The 16,158-nt window shown below is 37.2% G+C and overlaps 1 protein-coding gene across 4 annotated transcripts in view; it reads right to left on the bottom strand.

Moving 5' to 3' along the window:
• RAB3GAP2 (RAB3 GTPase activating non-catalytic protein subunit 2) overlaps window positions 1–16,152 on the bottom strand; it is an 87,635-nt gene extending 71,483 nt beyond the window's left edge. For 3 of the 4 annotated variants that reach the window (XR_003003853.1, XM_024750484.1, XM_024750485.1), the window contains exon 1: window positions 16,023–16,152. Coding sequence is in view for 2 of the 4 variants with exons in the window: in XM_024750484.1 (XP_024606252.1) it covers window positions 16,023–16,137 (115 nt within the window). In the remaining 2 variants the exon portion in view is untranslated. The remainder of the gene's footprint in view (window positions 1–16,022) is intronic. The other variant, XM_024750486.1, reaches the window with a different exon arrangement.
• Between the last annotated feature and the right edge of the window lie 6 nt (window positions 16,153–16,158).

Raw genomic sequence — 16,158 nt, 5'->3', positions numbered from 1 at the left:
AACAAACACAGCACAGCATCTCTTCTGTGTTGGGCCCTGTGCTAATTAAGTGCTGGAGATACAAAAGCAAATAAGCCTTCAAAGAGCTTAGTTTGTGCACATAACCTTGTTGAATGCTGTACAAAAGAAAACTATGAAAAATGTGCTATTTCTCTTCCATATTGGTATAAAAAGTACCTGACTCAATTCACAAATGACTCATAGGATCGACAGAAGACAGCAGGAATTTGGATTTCCTGCCCCTGCAGAGACCCAGTTATCTCCTTACAGCGCAATTCAAAACAATCCAATCGGGAAGAGAAAGACCTTGAGAAATACCTTCTTTTTACAAAATACTTGTGTTCGTGACAGTTTACCCATACCTCAATGCCTCTGACTGGGGAATCTCTATTAACAAGACAAAGAAAATTTAATCAGGCATCTCCCACTATCACAGGAATACATTTCCCAAAGAGGTCACAGTACAAACAGAGGTCAAAGGAAGGTGAAACAGAACTGACTCAGATAGGTTAAAGATGTTTCTGAAGGCTGGTCTAGAATTCTATTTATAATCCTGTAAGAAAATGCATTCCAAATTCTAGTCAACCTAAAAATGGGAAACATTAAAAAAAGACAAAAACGGAAATATCTGCAGATTTGGTACTACCCTTGTGGCTATTTCTACCCAGTGCCAGTGCTAAAAATTTTGCAGCCTCCTGACTTATGTGGAAAATCATTTGATACTGTTTTGCAGGCTGCTATTTGACAGCTATTATTGTCGACTGTTAAAAAGTGTCAAAATCTCAGCACTTTACCAAGGTTATTTCTTATGCCCTCAAAATATGCAAGCAGATCAAGCACATTCTTAAAAAAAAAAATTTATACTGAAAAAATAGCTGCTGAATGTCTGATAAAGTTGCCGTTCATGTACAGAATTTTATTCAGGCAGTCCTGAATTTTATTCAGTTCTATGAGGGATGGTATTCTTCAATCTACATCATCATCGGTGTATTTTAACTGATCATGGATCAAGGTTGTGGATGATCACAGCAACGTGTCTATCATTTGAGAACTATGCACTGTTTAATGTCAATACGGAACATCTACTGTTAAAACCTTAAGATCTATAAATTTCTATGTACTCATGAAGAAATAAAACTAATTTACTTTTTGTTATCCAATTATGATTGTCTCTTAGAATAAACAGATCAAAATCTCCTATCGGCCAGGGTAATTTGAAAGTGCCAAGCTCTGGTATGACTTAAGAGGTAAGTCAGCTTAACAAAATGTACTATAGCGTATGGATACCAGGACGTACAACTTCTTTAGGGTGGTCAGGGTCCAATGTAAACATTCCAAAGACCCCACAAATCGCCAAATCACATTGGTATTGGCATTCACCTAGTTCACCTAACGAGCCAAGTGGCAATCACTTCAGTCAAAGGCTAGGCTATAAGTTATGGGGTAATTTTAAGCGTTTTTTCCCCCTCCATATATTAAATAAATAAGTAGCAACCATCCAATCTCCAGAAAGCAATTCTTTAAATGACACTGTCATCAACTGCCTGTATCCTTTATTTTGCTGAAGTCCAATTCAGCAACATTGATCAGAATATTAAGAAAATGGCATCCATGTTCATTGTCTTTGTAAATCCAGAGTTACAGTCTCTTCTGCAGATTCCCCTCTCTAGGTAGCCTTAAAATGTCTGCAAGGAAGAGACTAAAATAATGAATTAGGGATGACTGAAGTTTCAGGGTTGACCCCATTCTGAAAACGTGAGGCAGATTGTCCACGGATCACGCTCTGAGGAACTCTAGCTTCAAGGATAAATTTCAATGCCAATCTAATCTCCTTTTTCCTTTGCCTGCCCTCACCCTTGTTTCTATTCTTTCACTTCAGTTAGACTCTTCACTCACTGGTGGGCAGTCCTTAGCAGCAGTACAATAAATATAAAATGCAAGCCACACATGCCATTTTAAACTGACTAGTGGCCATAGTTTAAAAGCAGAAACAGGTGAAATTAATTTTAATAATACATTTTATTTAATATGATATAGCCAAAATATTATTTCAATATGTAATCAATATTAAGTTATTCATGAGATATTTTACATTGTTTTCTTTGATCCTAAGACTTCAAGATCTGACATGTATTTTACACTTAGAGCACATCTCAGTTTGGACCAGACGTGTTTCAAGTGCTCCACTGCACATGTGGCTCTTGGCTACAGTCTGAGACAGCACAAGTCTAGAACAACTATTAGGTCTCTGATACCATGTTGCATGGTTTGATATCCAGCTTTACCCCTGAAGAGTCATATGTCCTTGGGCGATTTAATCTCCTCCCTCTCAGCTTCCTCTTTAGCAAAATGGAGTTAATAACTGTGCTTGGCACATACACACCCTTAATGGCTGTTAAAGTGATTACTCTCCAAATACAGCACCCTCATTCCTCATTCATACTCTCTGCCTTTGCCTATCCCATATTTGTCAACTAAAATGCATTCCCATTTGTCTCCACCTCTCCAAATCCAACTTCCCCTTCAGGACTCGGATTAATTCCTCATGACGTTTTCTTGAACCCACCAATGATCTTGTGAAACCATAGCATTTGATTATATTTTTCTTTCAGAACTTAATTATAAACTGCGTTGGGTCATTTATTGCACTGTTAACTTGTTTATCATAAATGTACAGCTTGTCGATACAATTAACCATTAAGCCTTGGAGGACAGGGAATATGTATATTGTGTGTGCGTGCAAACTCTTACACACACACATAAGTATCTTCAAGAACACTATAAGTATGTAGTAAATATTTATATCCATTTAGAATATAAATAAAATGACCTTCTCACCCAAATGTTTCCCCATATATTCCTTTATAGGGATCAAAGCATCAAGATTTAAATTAGTGACCAGATGCTGATTCTAAACCTTTTACATTTCCAAAGAAATACAAAAACACTTTATTTTTTATAAATTTTATATACTCAGACTTTATATCCCCAGATCAAAACCATCTTTCACATAAGCTTTCTATATAAAATTATAAATATATTTATTTTGATAATTCTCTGTTCCATTCAATTTTAGTTAGTAAGAAAAAAATTAAAAAACAATTCTTAGCTTTAGTTTTGATTAAGAATAGGAAAAATAGAGTATTTTTGTTCCAATTCAAGTCTAAGTGGCAGAATTTGACTATGTAAAAAAAGTTCCTCTAGAAATACAGTTCAAAATAGTTGGCCTGATATGGATTAATGGATCTTTATATTTCATAAACACACACACATACACAATGTATATTTCAACATTTCAAAACAACAGTGTACCATCACTTAAAAAGGATTCTGCATTGGGGCTTCCCTGGTGGCGCAGTGGTTGAGAATCTGCCTGCTAATGCAGGGGACACGGGTTCGAGCCCTGGTCTGGGAGGATCCCACATGCCGCAGAGCAACTAAGGCCGTGAGCCACAACTACTGAGCCTGCGCGTCTGGAGCCTGTGCTCCGCAACAAGAGAGGCCGCGATAGTGAGAGGCCCGCACACCGTGATCAAGAGTGGCCCCCACTTGCCACAACTAGAGAAAGCCCTCGCACAGAAACGAAGACCCGGCACAGCCAAAATAAATTAAAATAATAATAATTTTAAAAAATAAAATAAATTAAAAAAAAAAAGATCCTGCATCAATAAAGGAAAACCAACACATTCATTCAATTAAGTATGACTCTCAACCTAATTTTTTAGTAGGCTAGAAAAAAATAATTACAAAGAACACTGAGTCCCCAAATAAATTACCATACCATTTTAAAGGCAAAGAAAAAAACAGAGAGAAAAGAACACCCACATCATTCTTGAATTCTGTCTGTATTCTATTATGCAAATATTCTTTTTGCCAATAGTGAATAAAACAGGTTATACTAAAATCAGCTAAAATTGCCTATTGGAGACATCTAAAAATAGATCATGAGAATGCTTCCCTAGTCTTGTTACTTTAGTGCTATGACTCATGTGCCAGATGTTTGCTCCTAAAGCAGTCATTTTACGACTATATTACATCAGGACAGCATCAGCTATAAGCAAAATATTTCAAAGGTTCATGTTTTAACTGGGCTTTCCCACCTCATTTCCTGTACAACTTACTGGAAAAAAAAATGGCATTTCCAAGTCCAAGAGACATTTCTGCTTAGTTTTGAATCTGTAACTTTTTTGGGGGGGAGGGGGGAGTAAACCGTTCTTGAGGGGTGAGTTTCCTTTAAACTCTATTCTTTTCACATTCTTAACCATTTTTCCTTAAAATTCACAGATAATCAAGGATTGCACTGAGGATTCAATTTAAGTCTTTCAAGAAGTTTGCCAGTTTAGATTATTTTGTTAGTCGACCTCATCTGCTGAAATTACCTTTCACTTTTATTTCATACCACACCTTGAATCATACTTGCTCTCTATATAAATAAAATTCCTAAGCTGATCTCCAACCAACTGACATGATATATAGAGAAATAAAAACAAGCAAGATGAAGTTACAAGTAACAGTAACAAAAAGCAACTACCTCTTCATTGATTAGTAACTTGACTTTTCAATCCTTAACATTTTTTTATACCTATCACTGAAGAGGACTATTTTGAACTGTCTAGAATAATTGGTAACATAAACATAAACTCTTGTTCTTACCCTTATCAAGTTAAATGTTTTGCCTGAATGAATAAAACCAATGACTTTAAAATGTATTAGTAAAATGTAACTACAACTCCCTCTGGAGAAAATTTTTTCCCTGAGGAGAAGTGTAGATTATACTAGTATTAAAAAACTGTTCGGTTTCTCACTTGACAAATTATAGTCACTGAAACCTTCAAACTATAGAGAAAACACTGTAATTCAATCATCAAAAAATTATAGATGTCTTTTTTAGGGACATTTCCAACGAATGAATTATTCTACCAACAAAAGCTTAAATGAGAAATTCAACTGCTGCTTTCCGTAGGTCTATTTAATTTAAAATATACATTATTCTGATTTGCTTCTGAACAGTCTGTCCTCATAAACTGAGTATTGGTTTTTCATTTAACAAGAACTTGAAGCTAGAAAGGAAACTGAATTCTAGAAGTGGGCAATTAATTTGACAGTATTTGCTTTTTCCAATATGAGTATGTCAAGATCAAAAAGTAAATGAGAAACTGAAATCCTTCGACGTTAGGAAAAGGAAAACTTAATCTCCACGGTCTAAGAAAAGATCTTATTAGCGCTGAAGCAAATCCATTTCCATTCTTCTAAGACAAGAAAAAAACAAAGATAATGTACTTGTTTCTATAAAGAGCACAAACCTCTAGAACCTATGACTTGTAAATAATTCAGGGGATGCAACAATTTTAGTTGGCTCTTCTTGGCCAAGGCACAGAAAGCATCACATAGCAATACAAAGCCAAAAAAAGGACTAAAGAACAGAGAAGCTGCTTAATTTCCTATGCCTCAGAATTATTAACCTTTTTCTATTTCTAAGGAAATGGAAATGGGAATATAAATTTCAAATTAGCATATTCCTTTCAGCACATAAAAATATGCAGCAATCTAAAATGACGAGGCCATCCCATTTTCAATAAGAAGGAGTTTCTTTCAAAACACCATGATTAAATCGGACTAGGTCTCTAAGGTCCCTTCCAGTTCTGGAATTCTAATGACTCCTGTTGTCAAATAAGTGGCCTCCTATATCACAGAAGAAGAATGTTCTGATAATCAAATCACAAAAGGACAGAACTGAAAATATTTTTAAGCAGAAATAGAGTGTATCCTCCTCCTCTAAAGTTTAAAAACTAAACATGCTTCCTTTGCTCAAAAACCTAAGAAATCTTTAGACCTATCTTGACAAAAGCAACAACAAAACAAAACAAAACGAATCTGTAGACTTGAAGAAATTTAGTATGCCCTATTTTATTTTTCAAAGGAAGTCACTAAAGGCAATAATATATTACGTATATTAGATAGAACTTATATAATTCTTTCCTACCACTTCATAATTATGTGTTGATTTATTATATCCAAAGCAGCAGAAAATGATGTGAGGGAATGTAAATGAGGATGGAGGTACATAAACACTGCTCACCAAAGCTAATTTCTGCATATTCTAAAACCAATTCAGTATCTTCCTTCCTTCCTTCCTCTATTAGAACAGTCTAATATTCACTTATTGTCCCTGTGAGAAAACTTTCCTTATATTTAAGCTAAATTCTTGCAATACCAGCTTAATTTTGCTATTACTTGCTGCTTAAAAAAAAAATACAGATAAAGTCTGATAATTATCTTAGTAACACACAAGAACCACATTTCATTTATCAGAAGAGCAAAAATCAAAAAGACTGATAACACAGAAAGATGACAAGTAAATGTGTGAATGGGCACTTCTGTTTACCATGGATAGGAATGAATCTGACCAATTTTGAGAGTAACTGGGCAACTATGATCAACAATTAAAATGTGAATTTCTATTATTCAGCAATTCCAATCCCAGAAATTTACATACAGAAATATTAGCATCATGGGTAAAAGCATATATAAGGATGCTTACTGGAGCATTTTCTTATAGCAAAAATATTGGAAATAATCTAAATGTTCATTGATAGGGGAATGGTTAACTAAAACCTGGTAGAGTCTTCATTGGAATACTGTACAGACATTAGGAAAAAATGCTATAGAGTTATATATACAGCTTGAAAAGATGTTGACATTAAGTAAACCAAAAAAGTTCCAGCATATACATTTTACAAGAATGAGTCCACGATACAAAACTTAAAATAGATAAATAAAATACCCAAGCAGTATGTGTGTGTTTATTGTCTCAGCAGAAAGTCTGGAAGAGTCTCACTAAGGTAGCACTTTATAATAGAACCTCCTGTAATGCTGGAGGTGTTCTTTATCTGTGCTGTCCAATTAGTTAGCCACTAGGTAGGTATATGTGGCCACTGAAATGTAACTAGTATGACTGAGGAACTGAATTTTTATTTAATTTCTATTAATTTACACTTAAATTTAAATAGCCACATGTGGCTAGTGGCTACTATACTGGACAGCATAATACTAAAGTTTTAACATTTGGAATGTGGGATGTGAGTAGCCAGAAGGTTGTTTATACGTCTGATTTTATATACTTAAAAAAAATAAAAAGAGGCAATGTGATCATGGGTAATTATCTCTCTCCTGACCTGAGATTCTCTCTTCTGAGGAATTTATATGTGAGACTTATGCTCACATGATACAAAGAAAAGTGATCTGTGTTCAAGGGACTGTTTCTGGTCTTCTTTTCAAAGGAGGAATATGGCATGGCAGACACCGTAGAGTTGCAAGGATTCCCTCTCATGAGGAAAGTTCATTTAGGGTCTCAAAAGTCCCAAATGATATTAGCATAGTAGTCACTCAAAAATACTTGCTATCTTATAGTTCCAGGATTGTCACTGTGTAGACCATTAAGTAACATCTGAAGAATACCAAGCTAAGGAAAAGATTATCTCCCCTTTTGGGAGATACTGCAAAGGTCACCCAACTGGTCATTCTATTTCCACTTTCACCCACCATTCCCATTCATTCTCTTCTTTGCCGACAAAGGAATGTGTTTAAAATATTAACCTGGTTATCCTGTTTCTCGGCTCAAATTCTTTGCATAGGTTGCCACTGCTATAGCTAGCAAGTTTCAAACTCTATCACCACTGCTACTACCTTAGTCCTGTCTTTACTTCTGAAGGCCCTGATCTGGACTTGTATGAACATCTCCCAAATGGTCACCTACCTCTAGCTTTGAACTACCCAACCTTTTTCAGAGCCCCCAAATCCATTTCTCTGCAACTCAAATCTTGAAATGCTATACTTTTGCTTAAAACCACCAATGGTTACCCTCTGCCTATAGCAGAGATTCCCAGTAAACTGCAAATGGGTTACAGGTGAGCCAAGATATTGATCCTCTCAGCTCTCAGGACAGTCAAGTAGGGCCTGGGACTCCTGGAACCTCTAGCAGGTCACCTCCCACCATGAACAGCTTTGTTTTACATTTTATGACCCATTTCTTTACTACCATACTAATTTATATTTTTTTATTATGTTAAAAACACATAACATAAAAATTATCATTGTAACAATTTTTAAGTGTACAGTTCAGTAATGTTAAGTATATTCACACTGTTATAAAACAGATCTCTAGAACTTTTCCATCTTGCAAATCTGAGACTGTAAAACCCATTAAACAAGACCCCTTTTCACCCTCTCCCTAGTTCCTAGTAACCACCATTCTACTTCCTGTTTCCGTGATTTTAACTACTTTAGATAACTCATATGAATGGAACCATGCATTTATGGTTTTTGACTGGCGAATATTTCACATATCATAACGTCCTCAAGGTCATTCGTGCTGTAGCACGTGATATGATTTCCTTCTTTTTAATGGCTGAATAATTTTCCATTGTACGTAAATACCCCATTCCATTCATCCATCGATGGGCATTTGGGTTGCTTCTACTCTTTGTCTTTTATGAACGTCCTTCTATGATCATGGGTATGCAAATATCTCTTCTAGACACTATTTTCAATTCTTTTGGATACATACCCATAAATGGGATGGCTCATATAGTAATTCTATTTTTTTTATTTTTGGAGGAAACTCCATACTGTTTTCCATAGCAGTTGTACCATTTAACAATCCTACCAACAGTGTACAGAGTTCCAATTTCTCCATATCCTTGACAACACTTGTTATTTTCTGTTGTTTTTGTTTGTTTGTTTTGTTTTTGTTTAATAGTAGCCAAGCTGGTGATTCTCATGATTAGTGATATTGAGTATCTTTTCATATGCTTACTGGCCATTTCTATAACATCTTTGGAAAAATGTCTATTCCAGTCTTTTGCTCAGTTTTCACTTGAGTTGTTTATTGTTGTTGGGCTGTAGGAGTTCTTTGTATTGATATACTGTGGATACTAATCCTTTATCAGATATGATTTACAAATATTTTCTCCCATTCTGTAGGCTGTCTTTTCACTTTGTTGATTGCAGCCTTTGATTCACAAAGTCTTAAAGTTTGATATAGTCTCATTTGTCTATTTTTGCTTTTGTTGCCTGGGCTCTTGGTGTTATATCCAAAAACTCACTGCCAAGTCCAATGTCATGAAGTTTTCCCCCTATGTTTTCTTCTAACAGTTTTATAGTTTTAGGTCTTATATTTAGGTCTTTAATCCATTTTTTGGTAATTTTTGAATGTGGTATAAGATAAAGGTCCAAAATCATTCTTTTGTATTTGGATATGCAGTTTTCCCAACACGATTTGTTGAAGAGACTGTCCTTTCTCTATTGAGTGGTCCTCAAACTTTGTCAAAAATCATCTGATCATATACACAAGGGCTTATTTCTGAGCTCTCTATTCCATTATCCTAGTTGTCTGTCTTTATGCCAGTACCACACACTTTTGATTACTGTAGCTTTGCAATATGTTTTGAATTAGGAAGTAGAAGTACTCCAACTTTTTCCTCCTTCTTCAAAATTGTTTTCACTATTCAGGGCCTAGGTCTCACTTTTTATGCATGCTATGATAAAAAAAAAAAAAAGATTGGGAAGGACAGGCCTATAGAAGAATGTCTTCAAACTTTTTGATTATATACACCCCAAAAGAGTTTTCAATAATATGGATCCCTTGCACAAAAAATGTAATTTCTGATATATTAAACATGGATGTTTCAATATAGATTTATATCATCCTTTTAAATTTATTCAGTGGATTCTAAATACTACTGGGAAATACTACCCACAAACACCCATTTAAAAAATATGATTATCTTCTCTAAGAGTAATTTTATAAGTCCTTTTTTCTCCTTGAATTCTTATTTCCATTCACTTCCTCCACAGAATGCTATTCTAATATAATACAGATATGTATCATCAGTCTAAAAATTTCTCTGCAAAAACAGATAAGAACTGAGAAAAAGCAGTTTTCTTGGGATCTAAGGCTCTAATTATTAAGTTTTTTTTACTTGACTTATTGCAATTATTATTAGCAGATAACTGAGAAAAACAACATACATTATCACAAATGTTGACAAATAATTATTAAACATAAATAGCAAAAATTATTTGGAAGTCTCTTGTTGATGGATGGGGGAGTTTACAGTGCCTTAAAGGGGAGGTTTTTTAAAATGCCTTGGAAGCAACTTACTATAATAATATTTGAAATGTGTGAGAGGTGAGCCTTTGTTTAGTAAACAGGAGAAGGTACGGTGGGAAAGTTGGCACTTATATAGGTGCATCTGGAAGCTGACCTACTTAAAACTATCTGTTCCCAAGTAAACTTTAGCAAATTTCCCTGTAATCCCCAAGGTAGTCTTACTTCCTTGCTACTGCGTAAAATCTAAACTTCTCTGCCAATCTCTCCAGCTTTATCCCACCATATCCCACTTTCCACCAAAATTTACTATCTGCATCTTTCTGAACCCCGTGCTGTTTCACATCCCTTGCCTGACCATTTTCTCTCCACCTGATGGACAACTATTAAGACATGGTGAAAATATCAGTTCCTCTGTGAAGACTTTCCTAAGTCCCCTAAACAGCGTGAACCAACACTCCTTCATTCTCCAGCTATCATGTGTCAAATTATAGCATAACACCTCTAACACTCATTTACTGGCTGAACGCTCCTTGAGGAGAGGGACCTATTTTATTTACCTTTAAGACTACTTTGTACACAGTAGGTGCTCAATAAATATTAGCTGAATAAAGGAATTAGACTGTTCATGTGTCACTTTTGTCATGGACAAAAATTTATCTCTAGGATCCTCTTCCAATTTTAAATAGCTAATGAAATCCAATACCTCTATAAATTTTCTGAAATTCCTATAAATATTCTACTTTCAGATTACTTTTCTCTCCCCACTATGGTCACAAACAAAAGAAAGCATTTTCACTCAGTATAAAAAAGTGGGTACTTTACACCATTTATAATATCCCAAAGTGATTCCATGATTTTAGGTTATCCTAAAAAGCATACTTTTCTCAGTGATTGGACAAAAACATGACTTTAATTGATGACTCCAAGGTAATCCTCTGTATGCTTTACCTTCTTCTATCTTTCTGATAAAAGAGGCAAGAGGGAAACCTGCTCTACCTCATTAGTATGGCAACAGAAAATTATTTTACTATTAGGTAAATTAATAGATCCACAATATTATACTTAAATTACCTCCAAATATTTTGATTCTCCCTCTCTGTACATGTCTTTCTTTCTTTCCTTCCTTCCTTCTCTCCTTTCTTTCACCTAACTCAATTATAAATATCAGACGGCTCTGGTATAGAAATCCAATCTCCCTGGAAATTATGTCACTGTAGGCCAGGTGGGGACACATACTATTGCCCATCTCCAAATTTTCAAAGTATGAGACCAAATTTTATGTCTAAATAGATAGCACTAGATTGAGTAGAACCAATTATAAATATTTATCACTAATGTAAACACTGAGAAATAGTAGGGTTCAAGACCGCTTTTAAAGCAATAGAAGACAGTCTCATTTTATAATTGATGATACAAAGTAACGTAAAGTCATACTGTTATTCTCTGACAATTCAAATACAGAAGAGTAGTATTGAGATCTGGCTGCCCAGGTACTAGGTATCACTATGTCAATGGCAGCTATCCATATTAAAATTAAAAAATTATTAAACAAATAGAAAAGTCTTCAAAATTATCAGTTGCCTTATATATCCTCTAGAGATGAGCTAGTATAAGAAATTAAAACTATATAAGCTAAATAAAATGATCTCATGATTTCTACTGCCCAATAAAGTAATCATTTACAACACTAATAACTAAAGTGAAGAAAAGCAAAGCCAAACACCACCATAACTTCATTTTTACTCTAAATTTTCACCCTCACAAAAGTTTAGGTTCAGGTTTTCTTAACGATGAGCTTCACAAAGCCTGATGTTTTGTGAAAGATGGCCTGGAGTGAGTACTGAAATCTGTAGTCCCAGTCATTTCAAGAATTCCAAGTAAACCATCTACAATAGGACAAGCTATTTTTCTGATTTTCATTTCTGAATTAAAGCACCATTCTAACTGTAAAATACAGATTTGGCAAAGGGGCTCACCGGTTAAGAGGTTCTTTCTCCATTTTTTTTCTACTTGAATCGCTGGTAGCCACAGTAATACCAACACACATATGCCTAAGAATTTTATTTAAAGGGTAATAAATTAAATCATATTTGCAAACCCATAAGCATATTATAAATTAATCTAGATGTTTGGGGTATGATTATATTCCCAAATGCCTGGATCAAGTTCATCCTAAGGCTACCCTTCATTGTGTGACCTTGGACAAGTATTCAATCTGTTGGTATCTAAATTTTAGCATTTATAAATGTGCCATACAATGTGGTAGCCACTAGCCATATCTGACTATTTAAATTTAAATTAATTAAAACTAACTAAAATTAAAAATTCAGTTCCTCAGTAGCACTTGCCACATTTCAACAGCTAGTTCTGGCTAGAGACTACCATACTGGACAGTATAGACTTGGTGATGAAAAATAAACAAGATGAAATGATTTTGAGTAACAAATGAGAACAAGGGAGTAGGGGTGACTGTTTTAGATTGGATGGTCAGAAAAGGCCTCCCTAAGATGTTGAGACTTGAACAAGATGCACCGAGCACGCAAGGATCTGCACAGAATATCCAACGCAGGGACAAGAGCAAGGACAAAGGCCTCAGGCACGAATGGGCTTGACTGGTTTAACAACCAAAAAGTGTGTATGAAGCGTAAGAAATGAGGAGAGAAGAGTATGAGGTGCAAGAAGTGGCAGGAAGCAGGGCCTCAAGGGCCTTGTAAGCCATTTGTGAACTTTGGATTTTATATTAAGTGCAATTGAAAGACACAGAGGGTTACAGAAAGAGGACTGTTATGATTATGTTGTCTTTAAAAGTTCACTCTGACTGCTTTTGGGAACTAACTATAAGAAACCATTAAAATGTCCACAAATTACAAGAAACCATTAAAAAGTCTACAAATAATAAATGCTGGAGAGGGTGTGGAGAAAAAGAAACCCTCCTACACTGTTGGTGGGAATGTAAATTGGGGCAGCCACTATGGAAAACAGTATGGAGGTTCCTCAAAAAACTAAACATAGAGTTGCCATATGATCCAGCAATCCCACTCCTGGGCATTTACCCAGACAAAACTATAATTTGAAAAGATACATGCACCCCTATGTTCATAGCAGCACTACCTACAATAGCCAAGACATGGAAACAATCTAAATGTCCACTGACAGATAAATGGATAAAGAAGATGTGGTATGTATTTATATATACAATGGAATATTACTCAGCCATTAAAAAGAATGAAATAATGCCATTTGCAGCAACATGGATGGGCCTAGAAATTATCATACTAAGTGAAGTAAGTCAGAAAGAGAAGGACAAATACCACATGATATCACTTATATGTGGAATCTAAAATATGACACAAATGAACATATCTACAAAACAAAAACAGACTTACAGATATAGAGAATAGACTTGTGGTTGTCATGGGGAGCAGTGGGGAAGGAAAGGACTGGGAGTTAGGGATTAGTAGATGCAAACTATTATATATAGAAAAAAAAAAAAAGAAAGAAAGAAAAGAAACCAAGAGTAGAAGCAGGAAGATCTGTTAAAAGAAGACTAGTGCCATTGCCCAGGTGAGAGAAGATGGTGGCCTGGACCAGGGCAGTGGGAATGGGATAGAGAAAATGTGTCCATGCTCTACATCCCCTGTCTACAGTCCTGTGTTCACCATCCTTCACAACCTGGCTTCTTGAAATAGGCAGCTTCACTTTTTAACTCCTCAATATCTGGTAAATATGCTTTCTGCCCCCAACCCTTCCACTGAAGCTGTCCTAAGGTCCCAGTCACCTCCACCTTCCCAAAGCCATTGAGGCCTTTTCCATTCTTATCCTAGCTGACCTCTGCTGCATTTGCAACTGCTGACCACTCTTCCCTTCATCAAATCCTCTCTCAATTCTGGGGCATTACTCTCACCTGGGTTTCTTCTCGTTCTCAGTCTTCTTCCCATTAATCTCTATTTGACCCTTAAACTTCAGTGCTCCTCTACGGTTACATCTTCAGTCCTGCATTCGTTTCACTATACTCATAACCCTTGAGACTGACTGACACGTTTTGCTGGTAACTCCCAAATTAATGCCTCTGGCCCAGGGATACTTACTAAGTTTTAGACCTGTTCTACTGGACTCACTGCATACATTTAAAACTGGACAAACGGCAAACATTTAAGATGAAAAAGGTCCAAAACCTATTTCCTTCATTCCCCTTCATGAGAAACCCTTGCCCGAGCCAAAAGCCAAAGGCATCCTGCACTCCCTCTCCCTCACCAGCTACAACCCCTAGCACCAGATCTTCATTAGGTCCTGTAGACTCTACCTCCTTAATATCTTTCTAATCTAGTTCCTGCTCTCAAGTCCTGCTGAAGCTACTTTAGTTCCAGCTCGCATCACTTCTGCATGAATTATTGGAATAGCCTCCCAACCAATTTCCCTGCTTCCTATCTCTCCTCCACACTGCTGTCAAAGCACAAAACAGGTATTCAAAACTTTGTTGATTATATTAAGTACAATCTGACCACGTCATTCCTCTGCTTAATGTCTTTCAGATGCATCCCACTCCTTTCAGAAGGCTTGGGATCAAGCTCCTTATTACCTTTACAGCTCACCCCCGCAATCCTTTCCCTCATATTCTCCTCTTCAGCCATTCAGCCTTTCTTAGCTCTCTAAATATCATGCCATTTCAGGCCTCCCTTCCTCTGCATATGCTATTACCTCTCCCTTATTCATCTAACTACTACTTCAAAGGTAGGCCTAAGTACCTCCAATCCAAGGAAGTATCCCCTAGCGCCATATATATATAATCACGCTATACTGAGATATATATAAATTAACAAGGGGTTAATTTATTTGTCCCAGCAAATTATAAGCTCTTAGATGGCAGAGACCACCAACCTTATTTGATCTGCAGCACTACTGACTCGCACAGAGTAAATATTCATAAGTAGGTTTGATTTGATATCTTCTAAATTTTAAAAAAGGGGAGGAGCTTAGTTAGTGGGCCTTTCATCACCATTCCAGTAGAGCACAAAGTAAAAGCACTACACTGAAAAGCCAAATGTGCTTTGGACATCTGACTTTGTAGTAGAGCGGAAATACGAAGAAATCAAACACAAAAAAAACACCGTTTCAAGAGGAGAAATGTAGGAAATTCTGAGGAACTATGCAGTAGCCAATAAACCAGGACAAACTACGTGGACAAGTCACACTGTTTGATGATAATAACAGGCGGACGGTTTCTCATCTCAATAAAGCAAATTAACTTTTCACGGCCATGCTACTGTAATTTTAGTTCCTGATGCGGATTCTCGCTCCCCGACAGGTTATTTTCCTTAGTTGAGAGCCGCCTACTCGCCACCTTAGGAGTCTCTCACTTGTCAATCACTTATTCTCTAAATCTGAATGGGAGGAAAGGGGAGGGAAGAAGGGAGAGTGTGGGCGATGATAAACCCTTTCGGGAGGGGAGGTATTAGAAGGCCACAGTCCCAGGCATAGAGGAGCGTAGGGGTTGAGGAAAAACGAGGCTAGAGCGCTGACAGCTGGCAAGGAATGGGGAGGAGGATGCGATCGCGGAGCAGGCAGTGTTAACAGGGGACCCCGGGCTGGAGGGAGGGAAGATGGAGGAGAGACAAGTAGGAGTTGGGCGTGGGGAAGTGGGATAGGTAGAGACCAGATGAAGCACGACGCAGTGTATGGCCAGAGGGCGGAGTGGCTTAGGCGAGGGGAAGACAGCAACGACGCAGCCAGGGCGGGCGGAGGCGGCTTCAGGACGAGGAGGGCAAGGGATCCGCGCAGAGAGAACAAGGGAGGCGCGGGGGCAACTAGGAGCCGCGGGGTAGAAGGGGCGGAGCGGGTGGGAGGCCCGACGCAGCCAAGCAGGTCCTGCGGGCGGAGGCGGGGAAGGGAGCGGCGAGGCGGGGGCACTTACTGGGGTCCCTCCTCACGGTGCAGCTGGGGTTCTCCTCCCGCAGACGAGGGAAGAGGAAGTCCCGGGCGGCCTGGAGGTCCTGGAAGGTGCAGAACTGGACAATGGAGCAGGCCATGGCTCCGGGGAACCCTGTTCG

The sequence above is a fragment of the Neophocaena asiaeorientalis genome, unplaced genomic scaffold (assembly GCF_003031525.2).
Source record: "Neophocaena asiaeorientalis asiaeorientalis breed wild unplaced genomic scaffold, Neophocaena_asiaeorientalis_V1.1 scaffold430, whole genome shotgun sequence".
Classification (NCBI taxonomy): Eukaryota; Metazoa; Chordata; class Mammalia; order Artiodactyla; family Phocoenidae; genus Neophocaena; species Neophocaena asiaeorientalis.
This window is presented reverse-complemented; position numbering and strand designations above follow the sequence as displayed.